The sequence below is a fragment of the Hypanus sabinus genome, chromosome X2 (genome assembly GCF_030144855.1).
Source record: "Hypanus sabinus isolate sHypSab1 chromosome X2, sHypSab1.hap1, whole genome shotgun sequence".
NCBI classification, from domain to species: Eukaryota; Metazoa; Chordata; class Chondrichthyes; order Myliobatiformes; family Dasyatidae; genus Hypanus; species Hypanus sabinus.
This window is the reverse complement of record NC_082739.1, coordinates 4,670,858-4,691,369: the sequence shown is the minus strand read 5'-3', so window position 1 is coordinate 4,691,369 and position 20,512 is coordinate 4,670,858. Positions and strand designations below refer to the sequence as shown.

The 20,512-nt window shown below is 45.1% G+C and overlaps 1 protein-coding gene across 6 annotated transcripts in view; it reads left to right on the top strand.

Annotated features, from left to right (window-relative positions):
• The window catches only part of LOC132385093 (centrosomal protein of 164 kDa-like), a 288,904-nt gene that overhangs the window by 117,823 nt on the left and 150,569 nt on the right, over positions 1–20,512 (top strand). For 5 of the 6 annotated variants that reach the window (XM_059956825.1, XM_059956827.1, XM_059956826.1 and 2 more), the window contains 2 exons: positions 5,544–5,654; positions 8,495–8,983. In XM_059956825.1, coding sequence (XP_059812808.1) covers positions 5,544–5,654; positions 8,495–8,983 — 600 coding nt within the window. The remainder of the gene's footprint in view (positions 1–5,543; positions 5,655–8,494; positions 8,984–20,512) is intronic. The other variant, XM_059956829.1, reaches the window with a different exon arrangement.

Genomic DNA, 20,512 nt, shown 5'->3' with positions numbered 1-20,512 from the left:
TAACTTGTACATGTTTTTGTTCATCAGTTGAGGGACACGATGTTAGCAAATGTCAGAAAATGCAAAGAAAACTTTGAGGGAAAGGTCTTGGACTCAACCACATAATTCTTTCATTATGTAAAAGTTCAAAGTAAATTTATTATCAAGCAACATATACTACTGTATACTACCCTGAGAGTTATTTTCTTGCAGGACTTCACAGTAGAACAAGGAAATACAACAGAATCAATGACAAATTACACACAAAGACTGACACATTAATTTGCAAAAGAAGACAAAATGTACAATTTTTTAAAAAACAAATAATAACTAATAGATAAGTAAATAAATAACATTGAGAACATGAGTTGTAAAGTCATTGAAAGCAAGTCCATAGGTTGTGGAATCAAAAAAAGAAACAAAAAAATAGTTTAAAGAAATTCATTCTCATTAGTATTATAAATGTGGAATCTGTTCATTAGTAATTAGTTTACAAATATTATCCAAAGCCAGGCATCAAGCTATATACATTCAACACACACAACATGCTGGAGGAACTCAGTAGGCCAGGCAGTATCAGTGGAAAAGAGTACAGTCAACGTGTCAGGCTGAGACCATTCATCAGGATTGGAGAAAAAAGATGAGGAGTAGATTTAAAAGGCAGAGGAGGGGAGAGAGAAACACAGGGTCTCACTGATATCCAGGAGGCCATACCAGGAGCACTGGATACAGTAGACTACCCCAATACACTCACAGGTGAAGGGGCAGGTGTAGCACTTGTTCTGCTTGCAAGGATAAGTGCCACGAGGAAGCTCAGTGGGGAGGGATGAATGGACAAGAGAGTCGTATAGGGAGCAATCCCTGTGGAAAGCACAAAGTGGGGTGGGGGAGGAAGATGTGGTTGGTGGTGGGGCCCCATTGGAGATTGCAGAAATACCGGACTCGGAGGCTGGTGGGGTGGTAGGCAAGAACAAGAGGAACCCTGAGGAACCTTATCTTTTGGTGGCGTGGCGGGAGGATGCAATAAGGGCAGACGTGTGCAAAATGGAAAAGATGCAGTTGATGGTGAAGGAAAGGAAGCCCCTTTCTTTGAAGAAGGAGGACATCTCCTTTGTTCTGAAATGAAAACCCATGGGCACTTACATGCCTTTTTGTCAGCTACGTGGAGCAGTCTAAGTTCCTAGCTGTCACTTTCCAACTTTTCCTACGCTGTATCAACAACTGCATTGGTGCTGCTTCCTGCACCCATTCATCAACTTTGCCTCCAACTTCCACCCTGCCCTCAAATTTACCTGGTCCATTTCCATCACCTCCCTCCCCTTTCTCGATCGCTCTGTCCCTGTCTCTGGAGACAGCTTATCAACTGATGTCATTTCTAAACCCACTGACTCTCATAGCTGCCTGAACTATACTTCTTCCCGCCCTGTTACTTGTAAAAATGCCATTCCCTTCTCTCAACACTTCCATCTCTGCTACATCAGCTCTCAGAATGAGGCCTTTCACCACCAAGCACCTCTTTTCCTTCTCCCCACTTTCTCTTTTTTTGCAGGGATCGCTCCCTACACGACTCCCTTGACGATTCATCCCTCCTCACTGACCTCCCTTCTGGCACTTATCCTTGCAAGTGGATCAAATGCTACACCTGCCCCTACACCTCCTCCCTCACTACCATACTGGCCCCAAGCAGTCCTTCCAAGTGAGGCGACACTTGAGGTCATCTACTGTGTCTAGTCCTCCCAGTGTGGCTTCCTGTATATCGGTGAGATCCAACATAGATTGGGAGATAGCTTTGCCAAGTGCCTACGCTCCAGCCACCAGAAAAAGCGGCCACCCATTTTAATTCAACTTCCCATTTCCGTTCCGATATGTCAGTCCAAGGCCTCCTCTGCTGTTGCAATGAGGCTTCACTCAGGTTGGAGGAGCAACACCTTGTACAGTATTCCATCTGGGCAGCCTCCAACTGGAAGGCATGAACATTGATTTCTCGAACTTACAGTAATTTCCCCTCCCCCCACTCATTCCCTATTCCCTTTTCCCTTTCTCACCTTACTTCCTTACCCACCCATCACCTCCTTCTGGTGCTACTCTCCCTTTGCTTTCTTCCATGGCCTTCTGTCCTCTCCCATCAGATTAACCCTTCTCTGTACCTCTTTCACCTCTCAACTTCACAGGTCTTTACTTCCCCCTCCTCCCGACCTATAACCTTGTGTTTCTTCCTGCCCCTCCCCACCTTTTAAATCCACTCCTCATCTTTTTTTTCTCCAGCCCTGATGAAGAGTCTCAGCCTGAAACGTGAACTGAACTCTTTTCCATAGATGCTATCTGGCATGCTAAATACCTGCAACATTTTGTGTGTGTTGCTTTGATTTCCAGCATCTACAGATTTTCTCTTGTTTGTGATTGAAGCTATATACGTTTTTATTACATTTGAAAAATACTTGTCAGCCTTTATTTTGCCTTTATCTCGTGGCTGCCTTTGAGTGTGTGAGTAATTAGTTGAATTTTATCTACTCGTTTTTCACAAGTCAATGTTCATAATGTAGAGCTGGTCCTAAGTGGACAATCCATGGGTGCATGAGCTCCAGGGGAATCTCCCTTAATTACAGAGGGAAGGTTAATTAAACCATCCATTGTTCATTTTGGGTGCTGGAGTTCACAGGAGTGATTCAATTTGAATGAAAGATATTCTCTGCTTTTTGGATACAGTAATCAGTAGATTCAGAATCAGGTTTATTATCACCGGCATGTGATGTGAAATTTGTTAACTTAGCAGCAGCAGTTCAATGCAATACATAATCTAGTAAAGAGAGAAAAAAATAATAAATAAAATAAAACAATAAATAAACAAGTAAATCAATTACATATATTAAATAGATTATTAAAAAATGTGCAAAAACAGAAATACTGTATATTAAAAATGTGAGGGAGTGCCCAAAGCTTCAAAGTCCATTCAGGAATTGGGTGGTAGAGGGGAAGAAGCTGTTCTTGAATTGCTGAGTGTGTGCCTTCAGGCTTCTGTACCTCCTACCTGATGGTAACAGTGAGAAAAGGGCATGCCCTGAGTGCTGGAGGTCTTTAATAATGGACACTGCCTTTCTGAGACACCGCTCCCTGAAGATGTCCTGGGTACTTTGTAGGCTAGTGCCCACGATGGAGTTGACTAGATTTACAAATTTTTGCGGCTTCTTTCGGTCCTGTACAATAGCCCTTCCATACCAGACAGTGATGCAGCCTGTCAGAATGCTCTTCACAGTATAACTATAGAAGTTTTTGAGTGTATTTGTTGACATGCCAAATCTCTTCAAACTCCTAATAAAGTATAGCTGCTGTCTTGCCTTCTTTATGACGACATCAATATGCTGGGACCAGGTTAGATCCTCAGAGATCTTGACACCCAGGAACTTGAAGCTGCTCACTCTCTCCACTTCTGATCCCTCTATGAGGACTGGTATGTGTTCCTTCATCTTACCCTTCCTGAAGTCTACAATCAGCTCTTTCATCTTACTGACGTTGAGTGCCAGGTTGTTGCTGCGACACCACTCCATAAATTGGCATATCTCACTCCTGTACGCCCTCTCGTCACCACCTGAGATTCTGCTAACAATGGTTGTATCATCAGCAAATTTGTAGATGGTATTTGAGCTGTGCCTGGCTACACAGTCATGTGTATATAGAGAGTAGAGCAGTGGGCTAAGCACACACCCTTGAGGTGTGCCAGTGTTGATCGTCAGCGAAGAGGAGATGTTATCACCAGTCCGCACAGACTGTGGTCTCCTGGTTAGGAAGTCGAGGATTCAATTACAGAGGGAGGTACAGAGGCCCAGGTTCTGCAACTTCTCAATCAGGATGGTGGGAATGATGGTATTAAATGCTGAGCTATAGTCGATGAACAGCATCCTGACATAGGTGTTTGTGTTGTCTAGGTGGTCTAAAGCCGTGTGAAGAGCTACTGAGATTGTGTCTGCTGTTGACCTATTGTGACGATAGGCAAATTGCAATGGGTCCAGGTCCTTGCTGAGGCAGGAGTTCATTCTAGTCATATCCAGCCTCTCAAAGCATTTCATCACTGTTGATGTGAGTGCTACCAGGCAACAGTTGTTAAGGCAGCCCACATTATTCTTCTTTGGCATTGGTATAATTGTTGTCTTTTTGAAACAAGTGGGATCTTCTGCCTATAGCAGTGAGAGGTTGAAAATATCCTTGAATACTCCTGCTAGTTGGTTGGCACAGGTTTTCAGAGCCTTACCAGGTACTCCCATCAGGACCTTCTGCCTTGTGAGGGTTCACTCTCTTTAAAGACAGTCTAACATCGGCCTCTGAGATAGAGGTCACAGGGTCATCAGGTGCAGCAGGGATCTTCACAGCTGTAGTTGTATTCCCCCTTTCAAAGCAGGTATAGAAGGCGTTGAGTTCATCTGGTAGTGAAGCATCGCTGCCATTCATGCAATTGGGTTTCACTTTGTAGGAAGTAATGTCTTGCAGTCCTTGCCGTACATCCAATGTCGCCTCCAACCTCATTCAAAATTGTTCCTTTGCCCTTGAAATAGCCCTCTGCAAATCATACCTGGTTTTCTGGTACAATCCTGGGTCGCCAGACTTGAATATCACAGATCTAGCCTTCAGCAGACAACGTACCTCCTGGTTCATCCATGGCTTTTGGTTTGGGAATGTACAGTAAGTCTTTGTAGGCACACACTCATCCACACAGGTTTTAATGAAGTTGGTAACAACTGTATCATACTCATCCAGATTCAAAGATGAATCCTTGAATACAGTCCAGTCCACCAATTCAAAGCAGTCCTGTAGGTGCTCCTGTGCTTTCTTTGTCCTCATGCTGGTGCTGCAGCCTTCAGTCTCAGCCTATACTCAGGGAGTAGTACAGCCAAATGATCAGACTTCCCGAAGTGAGGGTGTGGAATAGCACGGTAGGCATTCTTGATGGTGGTGTAACAATGGTCCAGTGTGTTGTTTCCTCTGGTATTGCAAGTGATCTGTTGATGGTAGTTGCTTAGTGATTTTTTTTCAGACTGGCCTTGTTAAAATCTCCCAAAACGATGTTGAAGACGTTAGGGTGCGCTGTTTCGTGCATGTTGATCCCATTGCTCAGATCATCTAAAGCCTGATTGACATTAGCCTGAGGTGGAATGTAAACTGCTACCAGAGTGATCCCAGAGAACCCCAGTAGAATGAATTTTGTGTTCTTTTTACTCTTCACCACTTAGAAGAAAGGTAAAGTGAAATTTCTCACAGAAATTTGAGTTCCATACTTCATCCTCAGTACATTGTCATTGAGGTAAGTTTTTTTAAGTTTGCCACAGTAGTTTTTAATGCATTTTAAGCATGGATTGTTGGAAATTCACCATGAAGTTTTGTGAAATCGGTGTATATTTCAGCAAATAAGGTTATTGTTATTTTGCTCTTGTTTATGCAATTTAAGGATATGTAACAAACATGCAAATTCATACAAGTGGAATATTAAATAAATCATTTAGTTGGAGTTAATAATTTTGCATTGTTTCATTCACCATTGATGTCACCTCTGTACATTTCTGTAAAACATACAGGAAAGTGCAGAGATCGATGTGGATGCAGATCAGGATCATGTTGATGAAGGGACCGAACCTGAACTTCAAAACCTCCCAGCATCTGATGAAGAAGCAGAAAGTCAGAAAGAGGTGATTTTTCATTCACTGCCTAGCATGAGATTATTGTCCCTAGACCCCTTCACCACCATGCTCCTTATTCCCTGTGTCAAATTTCCTTTCAGATGTGGTGGAGATTATATTTGTAGAAACTAAATCCTAACATTTTGCATGTGCTACTTAAGTTTCGAAAGTTGATATCAAAAGAAATAGGATTTTCTTCCAATTTATGGAGAATTTGGAAAGGAGTCTTGTACCATTCATTGCAAAGAATGATTGTGTGCTAGACTAGAACAATAACAATAACAGGAACTGACCTCAGTGGTTGGGAAAATGTTAGAGTCAATTGTTAAGGATGAGGTGATGGAGTAATTGGTGACACAGGACAAGATAGTACAGAGTCAGCACGGTTTCCTTCAGGGAAAATCCTGCCTGGCGAACCTGTTGGAATTCTTTGAGGAGATTACAAGTAGGATAGTTAAAGGGGGTGTAGTGGATGTTGTATATTGGGACTTTCAGAAGACTTCTGACAAGGTGCCACACATGAGGCTGCTTACCAGGTTTAGAGCCCATGGTATTACAGGAAAATTACGAATATGGTTAGAGCATTGGCTGATTGGTAGGAGGAAGTGACTGGGAATAACAGGATCCTTTTCTGGTTGGCTGCCAGTGACTAGTGGTGTTCTGCAGGGGTCGGTATTCGGACAACCTCTTTCTATGCTGTATATAAATGATTTGGTTGATGGAATAGATGGCTTTGTTGCCAATTTTTCAAATGATTCGAAGATTGGTGGAGGGGCAGATAGTGTTGAGGAAACAGGTAGGATGCAGAAGGACTTGGACAGATTAGGAGAATGGGTAAGAAATTGGCAAATGAAATACAATATTGGAAAATGCATGGTCATGCACTTTGGTTGTAGAAGTAAATGCGTGAACTATTTTCTAAATGGGAGAAAATCCAGGAATCTGAGATGCAGGGGGACTTGGGAGTCCTTGTGCAGAACACCCTGAAGATTAACTTGAAGGTTGAGTCGCTGGTGAGGAAGGCAAATGCCATGTTAGCATTCATTTCAAGAGGTCTAGAAAACAAGAGCAAGGATGTGATGCTGAGGCTTTATAAGGCACTGGTGCGACCTCACCTTGAGTATTGTGAACAGTTTTGGGCCCCTCATCTTAGAAAAGATGTGCTGACAGTGGAGAGGGTCCAGAGGAGGTTCACAATTGTGATTCCAGGAATGAAAGGGTTATCATATGAGTTACATTTGATGGCTCTGGGTCTGTACTCTCTAGAATTCAGAAGGAGGAAGGGTATCTCATTGAAACCTTTTGAATGCTGAAAGGCCTAGACAGAGTAGATGTGGCAAGGATATTTCCCATGGTGGGAGATTCTAGAACAAGAGGGTACAACCTCAGGATATAGGGGCACCCTTTCAAAATAGAGATGCAGAGAAACTTCTTTAGCCAAATGGTGATGAATTTGTGGAATTTGTTGCCACATGCAGCTGCCAGGTCATTGGGTGTATTTAAGGCAGAGATTGATAGGTTCTTGATTGGACGTGGCATCAAGGGTTACAGGGAGAAGACCGGGAGCTAAGGTTGAGGAGGTGAAAAAAAAGGATCAGCCATGATTGAATGGTGGAGCAGACTGGATGGGCCAGATGGCCTAATTCTGCTTCTATGTCTTATGGTCTTATGGTCCAAGTCAAAAATTCTTCCTCAGGTCACTTATTCTTAAGAAGATAACAGAGTAAAAATGATAATTTGGTCTCTAAATGTTTGGAAATCCTAATGCCTTGGCATCTGGTTTAACAGGGCCCAGTTTTCTGTGCTTCATTTAAACTCTTCATGTACACTGGACATTGGTTATGGTATTGTAACAATTTTTTAAGGATAGAACTATAGTATAAATGTGTTGCAGTATTAACAGTAATATCTAATATTGGAAAAATCTCTCAATTCCAACACCACTAGAATATCGAGGGTTCTGGATTATCCAAGTTTTACCCGTTCATCATTTATTCGAATCCATTGAAGAAAAATATCAGCAGACATTATTTGAGAAATACACTTCCAATGATTTGTTCACAATACAGTAATGAAAATAATTAAAAAAAAGAAATCACCAATATCACTCTAAATGTAAACTATTCTGTAACCTTTATGATTCTTCACTGCTTCCTGGAGCCATTTACATTAGCTAGGAGCAGGAAATTTAAGTATTTGCCAATATAAATGATTTCCCCGGAATTAAATCCTGTTAAACACACTGACAATAAACAGCACAATAATAATGGCTAGAGACATAACTCAGGAGGCAGTCTCTGACTCATCTAACTTCCAAACTGTAAAATGCCTTTTGCTCTTGGCTGAGTTGAGACATATGCCGTGTTTCATTTCTTTTATTTCTTTGATGTTTAACTGAAATGTCTACACTGTTTGGTGTCCACATGAACTTCAATAAATATCACACCTCACTTTTTCCTGACTAACCATGTCACTTCTCGTGTTGAAATTAATTCACACCAAGTAACCAACATACTTGTGACGAGTGTCTTCATTTCTGCTGGGAGGTGATAAATGCCCCTTGGGAGCTACCAAATAAAACACTGAAAATTGTTATGAAATGGTATGCAGAGTAAACTATATTAGACAAAAATTAGTTCATGTAAAATGGTTAAATCCATAAACTTTGTTGTTGGTCTTTGCTTTGAAACCCTGTGACAAGGTAAGTCACTTTTTCCTTTGTCATTTACATATTTCTATTTAACGTAACGTAGACGAAGTAGTAGCTTATCATTCAGTTGCAGCTGCTGAATAGATTTCACTGACCTTTTTTTTTGATGATTTATAACCTGCAAATGCAAAAACAAAAGATGCTGTTCGAACAAAGCCAAGTAAGAAGTGAACCCAGAAATGTGCTTGATTCAGACAGTCGTGATGTTCAGCCTCCAACCCCCGATAAGTTAACTTCTGACAAAGAGGCTGATGATATCGACATCGATTCCAATGATGAAATGCTAGAAGTCAGAGGTAAAAGTGAGAGTGATGCAGGAGGTGGTATTCTGATGAGACCTGTCCAGCCAGGACAACTGGGACATGCAGTGGTGATTGATGAAGCTGAAAGTGAAGAAATTGGACCAGGAGCTAGTCAATGCTACTCTGTTGATGGAATATCAAAACTGTCCCAGGCTGGAGATGTAGATTTGAAGTCTGAGCACAGAAACGAGAGAGACCCTAAACTGAATTCTGCTGCTGAACAGCCAGTTTTGGAAGAAGATGTCGATAAATACAATGGACCAAGTGAAAAGAAGACTGTGATGCCTTCCAAGAACCCTGATGAGTTGTGTAATCCACTTCAAAAGGTATGATTCATAGCAAATTTATTATCCATACTCTGTAGTACTTGGAGGATATTTATGGCTGTGGACCATGCTATTAACATTCAAATTAGCCTGAGCTTATCCTTAAATGCTTATTAAAATACGTTAGTTCTTTTAGTTTTCAACTAAAGTCATATTGACTGAGCTGAAAAAGGACAATTATTTTCATTTATGTAAAACCCAGTTTATAGACAAGTATTTACTCCTTAGTGCACTTGATGAGGTTAGTAAATTGATTCTGTCCTTAAAATTAGACTATCATCCCCACCCTGCCTGTACTAATCTGAATGATTATATTTATTAATCTATATTTTCATTTATATTTATCATTATTATTGTTATGAGCAGAGAGACAACATCTGCCGGAAGTAAATTCCTTGTATGTGCACAGGTACTTGGCGATTAAAGTCTGATTCTGATTCTGATGGAAACTAGACCATTCATTTGCACAAAGCTCTGGAATCTATCTGAAAACCAAAAGAACTGTGCCAATAATGGGAAGATGAAAGCTGAAAATCTATCATAAATAAGTTTATAATATGCATTTCCTGAATCTGCATTCATAGGGCGGCATAGTGGTTAGCACTGTGCTTTGGAGTACCAGTGACCTGAGTTCAATTCCCACTGCTGTCTGTAAATAGCTTGTGCGTTCTCTCTGTGCCTACGTGGGTTTCCTCCAGGTGCTCCAGTTTCTCCAAAGGTTGCTGGTTGATAGGTTAATTGGTCATTGTAAATTGTCCCGTGATTAGGCTAGTGTTAAATCAGGGATTGCTAGGCAGCATGGCTCAAAGGGTCTATTCTGCACTGTTTCATGTCAACGTTTTTTTTAACTAACTGTAAGCATCATTTAGGCGTACCTGGACGAGGTGGGTGGATGACGTTGTAGCGATGTGCTACACACAGCGCTGAAATAACGACACACATTCTGTAAGTCGTTTCGAGACTAGTTTATTCAAACTTCACGGCGCTGCCATTTAATCCCTAGCGCCCGCCCTCTCCAGGTGGAAATTACATCAGAGGTGCATTACCAAAGTCTCTCCCGGCGTAGTAGCTATTTGTGAGCCGGTTTGCCTGCGCAGAAAGAGGGTCGCCACATAACCCCCCCCAGAACCGGCGATACACCCCCCAATGTCCACAGTCTGAATTAGCCTCTGTTTGGGAGGTCTGCCTCTGTGCCGCGGTGCCTGAACCTCGACCGGCTGAGCCAAGTCCACATGGGCTGGTTTGAGTTGGTCCACCGTGGAAACTTCCTCTCTCCCCCCAATGTCCAGAACGTATGTGGACCCGTTATTGTTGATCACCTTGAATGGCCCCTCGTATAGCCGCTGTAGCGGTGCCTGGTGTCCGCCCCTTCGTACAAACACAAACTTACAGTTCTGCAGGTCTTTGGATACATGGGTCGGGGTCCGTCCGTGCTGTGCAGTCAGTATGGGGGTCAGGTTGCTGAGCCTTTCGCGTAGCCTGTCCACGACTGCTACGGGTTCTTCCTCTTGTCCCCTTGGGGCTGGTATGAACTCTCCCGGGAGGGCCAGGGGTGCGCCGTACACCAACTCGGCCAACGAGGCGTGCAGATCCTCTTTGGGCGCTGTACGAATTCCAAGCAGGACCCAGGGAAGCTCGTCCACCCAGTTAGGTTCTCTCAGGCGGGCTATGGGAGTCGACTTCAAGTGACGGTGGAAGCGTTCCACTAGTCCGTTCGACTGTGGGTGGTAGGCAGTAGTGTGGTGTAGCTGCGTTCCCAACAGGCTGGCCACAGCCGACCACAGGCTGGAGGTGAACTGGGTGCCTCTGTCGGAGGTAATGTGGGCCGGTACCCTGAAGCGTGCTACCCAGGTTGCGATCAGTGCTCAGGCGCAGAAACCAGCAGATGTGTCAGTGAGCGGGACCGCCTTTGGCCACCTCGTGAACCGGTCCACCATAGTTAGGAGGTACCACGCTCCTCGGGACGCTGGTATCCACGATATCCACATGAATGTGGTCGAACCTCCGGCGGGTGGGTTCGAACTGCTGCGGTGGGGCTTTAGTGTGCCGCTGCACCTTGGCTGTTTGGCACTGCACACACGTTCTGGCCCATGCACTGACCTGCTTTCAAAGTCCGTGCCGCACGAACTTGCTGGAGACCAGCCGGATGGTCGTCCTGATAGATGGGTGCGCCAAACCGTGTATGGAGTCGAAAACTCGCCGCCTCCAGGCTGCCGGGATGATGGGGCGAGGTCGTCCGGTAGCCATGTCGCACAGGAGGGTCCTATCACCTGGGCCTACGAGGAAGTCTTGCAGCTGCAAACCAGAGACTGCGGTCCTGTAGCTCGGCATCTCGTCGTCTGCCTGCTGCGCCTCCGCCAGTGCTGCAGAGTCCACCCCCCAGGGACAGGGCCTGGACAGCTGGTCTGGAGAGTGCGTTCGCCACGACATTGTCCTTTCCCGAGACATGCTGGATGTCCGTCGTGTACTCGGAGATGTAGGACAGATGTCGCTGCTGGTGAGCCGACCAGGGATCGGACACCTTCGTGAACACGAAGGTCAACGGTTTGTGGTCCGTGAATGCGGTGAACGGCCTGCCTTCTAAGAAGTACCTGAAATGCCGGATTGCCAGATACAGTGCCAACAGCTCCCGGTTGAAAGCACTGTACTTGAGTTTGGGTGGTCATAGGTGCTTGCTGAAGAACACCAGGGGTTGCCAGTGCCCCTCGATGAGCTGCTCCAGCACCCCACTGACTGCAGTGTCAGATGCGTCCACCGTGAGTGTGGTCGGAACGTCCGTTCTGGGGTGCACCAGCATCACGGCATCTGCCAAGGCTTCCTTGGCTTTAACGAAGGCGGCCGCAGCCTCCTTGTCCCAAGTAATATCCTTGCCTTTACCCGACCAGGGTGTACAAAGGGCGCATGATACGGGCTGCTGAAGGAAGGAAACGGTGGTAGAAGTTCACCATACCAACGAACTCCTGCAGGCCTTTGACCGTGTTGGGCCGGGCAAAGTGGCGGATCGCGTCTACCTTGGCGGGCAGAGGTGTTGCCCCGTCTTTGGTAATCCTGTGGAAGTCGATGGTATCGAGACCAAACTGGCATTTGGCCGGGTTGATCGTGAGGCTGAAATCACTCAGGCGGCAGTAGAGCTGGCGGAGGTGGGACAGATGCTCCTGACGACAACTGCTGGCTATAAGGATGTCATCCAAATAGATGAACGCAAAGTCCAGGTCACGTCCCACCGCGTCCATTAGCCGCTGGAAAGTCTGTGCAGCATTCTTCAGGCCAAACGGCATTCAGAGGAACTCAAACAGGCCGAATGGGGTGATGAGTGCTGTTTTGGGGATGTCTTCAGGGTGCACCAGGATTTGATGGTATCCCCGGACGAGGTCTACTTTGGAAAAGATTCTTGCCCCTTGCAGGTTTGCTGCAAAGTCCTGTATGTGTGGCACGGGGTAGCGGTCGAGTGGCTGCCTCGTTCAGTCTGCGGTAGTCACCACATGGTCTCCAACCCCCGGCTGCTTTGGGCACCATGTGCAGGGGGGAGGCCCATGGGCTGTCGGACCTCCGTAAGATCCCCAATTCCTCCATCCTCTTGAACTCCTCCTTCGCCAGGTGGAGCTTTTCCAGGGGGAGCCTTTGTGCGTGGGCGTGGTGGGGTGGTCCCTGGGTCGGAATGTGGTGCTGTAACCCGTGTCTGGGCATGGCTGCCGTGAACTGCGGTGCCAGAATCGATGGAAAGTCCGCCAGGATTCTGGTGAATTTGTTGTCTAACTGCATGATGGAGTCCAGGTGTGGGGCCGGGAACTTGGCTTCACCCAGGGAGAACGTCTGGAAAGTCTCAGCATGTACCAGTCTTTTCCCTTGCAAGTCGACCAGCAGGCTGTGAGCTCACAAGAAGTCCACCCCCAGGAGTGGTTGGGCCACCGCAGCCAGTGTGAAGTCCCACGTGAACCAGCTGGCATCGAACTGCAGCTGCATTGTGTGGGTGCCGTAGGTCCGAATCGTGCTGCCGTTTGCGGCCCTCAGGGTGGGTCCTGGCTTCCTGTTGTGGGTGTCGTACCCCGTCGGGGGCAAGACGCTGATCTCCACTCCGGTGTCGACCAAGAAGCGACGACCCGACTGTTTGTCCCAGACGTTCAAGAGGTTGGCCTGGTGGCCAGCCGCCATAGTCATTAGCGGCAGCTGGCCCTTGCAGGGCGGGCGACAACAGTGGGCTTTTGTGCCCCACCGCTGGTGGTAGAAACACCACTGTTCACTGGCCTCCTCACTCCTGCCTCTGTGTTGTGTGCGCCCCCCTGCCGGGCCTGGTCTGGTCCGCTGTTGGGCGCTGGCCTAGTAATCTGACCGACGGGCGCCACACTCTCCCACTTGGCTTTGCACAGCACGTCTGCCCGGGCCGCAACCTTCCGGGTGTCGCTGAAATCTGCGTCGCCCAGCAGCAGATGTATGTCCTCGGGCAGTTGCTCTAGGAACGCTTGCTCGAACATGAGGCAGGGCTTGTGTCCGTCAGCCAGGGCCAGCATCTCGTTCATCAGTGCTGAAGGCAGTCTGTCTCCCAAACCGTCCAGGTGAAGCAGTCTGCCACCTCGCTCATGCCGTGAGAGGCCAAAGGTCTCAATGAGCAGCGCTTTGAATGCTTCATATTTGCCTTTTTCCAGGGGCGACTGTATGAAATCCTCAACCTGGGCGGCCGTCTCCTGGTCAAGGGCGCTCACCATGTGGTAGTAACGCGTGGAATCAGAGGATATCTGCTGAATCTGGAACTGGGCTTCTGCTTGGCTAAACCACACGCGTGGTCGCAGCATCCAGAAAGTCGGCAGTTTTAGCGAAACTGCGTGAACAGATGAAGAGTTGGTCATCTTTGGTCCAAACCCCGTTTGGACCGACGGGGTCACTAATGTAGCGACGTGCTACACACAGCGCTGAAATAACGACACGCAGTCAGTAAGTCGTTTCGAGACTAGTTTATTCAAACTTTGCGGTGCTGGCACTTAATCCCTAGCGCCCACCCTCTCCAGGCGGAAATGGCATCAGTGGTGCATTACCAAAGTCTCTCCCCGCGTGCTGGCTATTTGTGAGAAATAGCAGAAAGTGGGTCGCCACAACGTCATTATAACAAATGCGTGGAGGTATTTTTCTATTGGATTCGAGAGGTTTCTGGAAAATTCGACAGTTAAGGGATTCAGCGGACCATGAGCTATCAGCATGGGAATGAGTTGAGTTAGTGGAAGAGTTCACTACAGCAGTGGGCGGTCCCAATATTTCTCCATGTCGGAAGATTGTGATAGTTTGTGGCACACAGTGCATATTGGATACATGACTGTCACTTTGTATGATCCATACTTGGATTTCTGGAGTATTCTGTTGCGACCACTTTTTGTAACCTATACATAGATTCGGGTTTTGTTATGTGGTGACCGCTTGCGTTAGGGAATATTCCGTGACCGTCACCTTGTGATATCCCTACGTGAATTTTGGAACTTAGGCATCACCTTGTTATCCTTGCGTGGACTCTAGTATTTAAGTGACGACCATTCGACTTCTGGGATCTTCTGCGACTGTCACCTTGTGTCATTGCAATGTGGATTTTATGAACCCTTCCTCACAGACACCTGTACCTGTTCCCGTGGACCTCAGAACCTTCTAAATTGCCATCTTAGGGCTTCGTTTAAATTGTCTATATTTTGGGTTGAGTAAGATTTGGGAAGAACTATTTCCAGACCTCCACAGTTTGTGAGCTAAGATGCATTGCACTGTTAATTTTGGTTAGGGGAGTAATTGTTTTAATTGACTATTAAATTGAAAATATAGTTGTTTTAACATTAAAAATCTGTGTCTGTGGTCTATTGCTGTTGGCAAGTAACAGCTGTATCTTAATTAATTAATTAAACAATATTACTATTGTTCCTATATCTAAATCATTGCTCCGTATTGGTTCATCAATGTTAAAGTGATACATGATGGCATAGCTAATGACAGCCACATTTCATTTCATTTAAAGAACTAAAATGGCCATAGCTAATGTTATCTACTGCAGCATCACTCTGATATCTCACTTAAGTGCACAGGGTACATTCCTAGGAATGAGAGTGCTGATAGAATCAACACTAAAACATTCATTTTAGCATTATAGGAGGCCGCACCGGGAGCACCGGATGCAATAGATTACCCCAACAGACTCACAAGTGAAGAGTTGCCTCACCTGGAAGGACTGTTTGGGGCCCTGAATGGTGGTAAGAGAGGAGGTGTAAGGACAGGTGTAGCACTTTCGCTTGCAGGGATAAGTACCAGGTGGGAGATCTGTGGGGAGGGATGTGTGGACCAGGCATTCGCAGAGGGAAACAGTCCTTCCAGGTGAGGCAACACTTCACTTGTGAGTCTGCTGGGGTAATCTATTGCATCCGGTACTCACGTTGCAGCCTCCTCTACATCGGCGAGACCCGACGCAGACTGGGGGACCGCTTCATCAAGTACCTTCGTTCCGTCCGCCACAACAGACAGGATTTCCCGGTTGCCACTCATTTCAACTCTGCTTCACATTTCCATTCGGGTATGTCCATACATGGCCTCCTCTTCTGCCATGATGAGGCCAAACTCGGGTTGGAGGAGCAACACCTCATGTACCGTATGGGTAGCCTCCAGCCCCTTAGTATGAACATCGAATTCTCCAGCTTCTGGTAATTCCCTCCCTCTCCCTTCCACCATCCCACTTAAACTCTGCCTCCTCTTCTAGCTGCCTATCACCTCTCTCATGATTCTGCCTTCTTCTACTACCCATAGTGCTTTCCCCTTACATTCCATCTTCACCTCTCTGGCCTATCCCCTCCCTGCTTCCCCTCCCCCACCCCTTGATCTTTCCTGTGATTGGTTTTTCACCTGGCACCTTCCACCCTCCCCCCCACCTTCTTTATAGGGCCCCTGCCCCCCCCCCCCCTCAGTCCTGACGAAAAGTCTCGGCCCGAGACGTTGACTGCTCATTTCAACAGATGTTGCCCGACCTGGTGAGTTCATCCAGCTTGTTTGTACGTTTTGGTAAGATGTCCTGCCCTCCCCATTGCTACACATGGCTATATTGGGAATTTGGTGTGTATCTAGCAATAAATGCATGGAAGCTGCCTATGAGGGCTGTGTTGGTGTTCACTACTGTGAAGTGGGGAACCTGGCCAACAAGGTGACTACAGACCATTGTACTAAGCAACATCACCTTCTTTTGAGACAGCCTTGGTCTGATGGACTCTTTCATCAGTTCAAAGTTCAAACTAAACTATGACTGGAGTCTTGGGATTGGACGCCAGTCTGTGTGTTAGGGGGTGGGAAAATGGGAAAAGGACTTATTTTGCTGCTGTTGTCCTGTTTTATTGTTGTTAGTACTGCTCGTATTGTTCTGAACATTTTGGACGTTGGCACTGGAATGTGTGGTGACACTTGTGGGCTGCCCCCAGCACATACTTAGGTATGCTGGTTGTTAATGCAAATAATGCATTTCACTGTATGTTTCCATGTATGTGCGATTAATAAACATGAGTCTAAGTTTACTATCAAGGTATGCGAATGTTACCATTTACTACTGTAGGATTAATTTTCTTGCAGACATTTACAGGAAAAAAGAAATACAATAGAATTTATGAAAATCTATACATAAACAGGTAAACACTGACAAACAGCCAATGTGCAAAAGAAGACAAACTGCAGATAAAAAATAACACCAAGAGCATTAGTTGTAAAGAGTCCTTGAAAGAATCTGTAGGTCATAGAATCAGTTCAGAGTTGTGGTGAGTGAAGTTATCCATGACCCTGGAAGCTGTCATCTTCCCATTTCTTTGGCTGCATAGCTCTCCCCAGTCCAGAGTTTTCTGTAAGGTGAATGAAAATCAAAAAGGAAATATTGCACATGCGCAAAATCTTACACTGGACTCCCACACTGTGAAAGGGCTAGATGGCTTGGAGTTTGTCAAATGTGTTCAGGAAAGTTTTCTAAATCAATTTATAGAGGTACCTACGAGAGAGAAACATAGAACACTATAGCACAGAAACAGGCCTTTTGGCCCTTCTTGGCTGTGTTGAACCATTTTTCTGCCTAGTCTCACTGACCTGCATCTGGCCCATATCCCTCCATACCCCTCTCATCCATGTACCTGTCCAAGTTTTTCTTAAATGTTAAAAATGAGCCCACACTTACCACTTCATCTGGCAGCTCATTCCACACTCCCACCACTCTCTGTGTGAAGAAGCCCCCCCTAATGTTCCCTTTAAACATTTCCCCCTTCACCCTTAACCCATGTCCTCTGGTTTTCTTCTCCCCTAGCCTCAGTGGAAAAAGCCTGCTTGCATTCACTCTGTCTATACCCATCATAATTTTATACACCACTATCAAGTCTCCCCTCATTCTTCTACGCTCCAGGGAAAAAAAGTCTTAACCTATTCAACCTTTCTCTGTAACTCAGTTTCTCAAGTCCTGGCAACATCCTTGTAAACCTTCTCTGCACTCTTTCAACCTTATTAATGTCCTTCCTGTAATTTGGTGACCAAAACTGCACACGATACTCCAAATTCGGCCTCACCAATGCCTTATACAACTTCACCATAACATTCCAACTCTTATACTCAGTACTTTGATTTATAAAGGCTAATGTACCAAAAGCTCTCTTTACTTACCCTGTCTACCTGTGACACCACTTTTAGGGAATTTTGTATCTATATTCCTAGATCCCTCTGTTCTACTGCACTCCTCAGTGCCCTACCATTTACCTTGTATGTTCTACCTTGGTTTTTCCTTCCAAAGTGCAATACCTCACACTTGTTTGTATTAAACTCCCATCTGCCATTTTTCAACCCATTTTTCCAGCTGGTCCAGATCCCTCTGCAAGCTTTGAAAACCTTCCTCACTGTCCACTACACCTCCAATCTTTGTATCATCAGCAAATTTGCTGATCCAATTAACCACATTATCATCCAGATCATTGATATAGATGACAAATAACAATGGACCCAGCACTGATCCCTGTGGCACACCACTAGTCACAGGCCTCCACTCAGAGAAGCAATCCTCCACTACCACTCTGTGACTTCTCCCATTGAGCCAATGTCTAATCCAATTTACTACCTCACCATGTATACCTAGCGACTGAATTTTCCTAACTAACCGCCCATGTGGGACCTTGTCAAAGGTTGCAATACTTGATCTTCTATTAGGGAACCAGACAGGTCAGGTGACAGAAGTATGTGTAGGCGAACATTTTGAGTTCAGTGACCATAAAGTCATTAGTTCCAAGTTAATTATGGATAAGGATAGTTCTGGTCCTCGAGTTGAGGTTCTAAATTGGAGAAGGGCCTATTTTGTGGAACTGAGAAAAGGATCTAGGAAGAGTGGATTAGGATAAGTTGTTTTCCGGCAAAGATGCGTTCAGTAAGTGGAAGGCCTTCAAAGGTGAAATTTTGAGAGTGCAGAGTTTGCATGTTCCTGCCAGGATTAAAGGCAAAGTTAACAGGCATGGGGAACCTTGGTTTTCAAGGGATATTGGTGATCTGGTTAAGAAAAAGAGAGAGGCATATAGCAGGTATAGGCAACAAGGAACAAATGAGGTACTTGAAGAGTATAGAAAATGTAAGGAAATACTAAAGAAGAAAGTCAGGAAGGCAAAAAGAAGACATGAGGTTGCTTTGGCAGATAATGTGAAGGTAAACCCGAAGGGTTTCTGTAAGTATATTAACAGTAAAAGGGTAGTAAGGGACAAAATTGGTCTTCTAGAAGATCAGAGTGGTCATCTATGTGTGGAGCCTCACGAGATGGGGGAGATCTTAAACAGTTTTTTTGCATCTGTATTTACTTAGGAAACTGGCATAACGTATATGGAAGGATGGGAAACAAGCAGTAGTATCATGGAACATATAGATATTAAAGAGGAAGAGGTGCTTGCTGCCTTACAGTGAATAAAGGTAGATAAATCCCCCGGCACTGACATGATATTTCCTTGGACCTTGAGAGAGACTAGTGTGGAAATTGCACAAGCCCTGACAGAAATATTTAAAATATTCTTAGCCACGGTTGCGGTGCCGGAGGATTGTAGAGTAGCTCTTGTTGTTCTGTTTTTTTAAAAAAGGCTCCAATAGTAAGCCAGGTAACTACAGGCCAGTGAGCCTGACATCAGTAGTAGGTAAATTATTGGAAGGTGTTCTGAGAGATCGGATATACAAGTATTTGGACAGCCAAGGGCTGATTAAGGATAGTCAGCATGGCTTTGTGCGTGGTAGATCGTGTTTAACGAAACTTGTAGAGTTTTTCGAGGAGGTTACCAAGAAAGTAGAAGAAGGAAAGGCTGTGGATGTTATATACATGGGCTTTAATAAGGCCTTTGACAAGGTCCCACGTGGGAGGTTAGTTCAGAAGGTTCAGACACTAGGTATCCACGGAGAGGTTGTAAACTGGATTTGAAATTGGCTGTGTAGGAGAAGACAGAGAGTGGTAGTGGATGATTACTTCTCAGACTGGAGACCTGTGACTAGTGGTGTTCCTCAGGGATCTGTGCTGGGACCATTGTTGTTTGTTGTCTATATCAATGATATAGATGATAATGTAGTAAATTGGATCAGCAAGTTTGCTGATGACACTAAGATTGGAGGCGTTGCGGACAGCGAGGAAAGCTTTCAAAGCCTGCAGAGGGATCTAGACCAACTGGAAAAATGGGCCAGAAAATGACAGATGGAATTTAATGCAGACAAGTGTGAGGTGTTGCATTTTGGAAGGACAAACCAAGGTAGGACATACACAGTAAATAGTAGGGCACTAAGGAGTGCAGAGGAACAAAGGGATCTGGGAGTTCAGGTACACAATTCCCTGAAAGTGGCGTCACAGGTAGACAGGGTTGTAAAGAAGGCTTTTGGCATCCTGGCATTCATAAATCAAAGTACAGGTGGCCCCCGTTTTTCGAACGTTCGCTTTATGACAGCTCGCTGTTACGAAAGACCTACGTTAGAGTGTCAAAAAAAAAGTCAAATTAAATCCTGATGAAGGGTCTCGGCCCGAAACATCATTTAGAAAGCGTCTTTTTCACATAATTCAATAAAGGGTTTAAGTTTTCTTTAAATTCTTGAAATTTTTAGTAATTGTTATACCTAGATATGTAAATTGACTTGTAACAACTTGGAATGGAAATTTGGCTTTTGATGACATTGGGTCATTTAAAGAAAATAGTTCACTTTTATGTAGGTTCAGCTTATATCCTGAAAAAAAAACTAAACTGGGAAATTAAAGAAAGAACCAAAGGTAAAGAAGTTTCAGTGTTAGAGATAAAAAGTAAAATATCATCAGAGTATAACGAAATTTTATGAGTCATACCTTCCCTTAGTGTATCAGAAATGTCCTTAGATTCTCGAAATGCTATTGCTAAGGGTTCTATAGCTGTAAAATTATGAGAGGCATAGATAGAGTGTACAGACAATATATTTTCCCAGGGTTGAAGTACCTAATACCAGAGGGTATGCATTTAAGGTGAGAGGGGTAATTTCAAAGGACCTGTAGAAACAGAGAAAACTTACAGCATAATA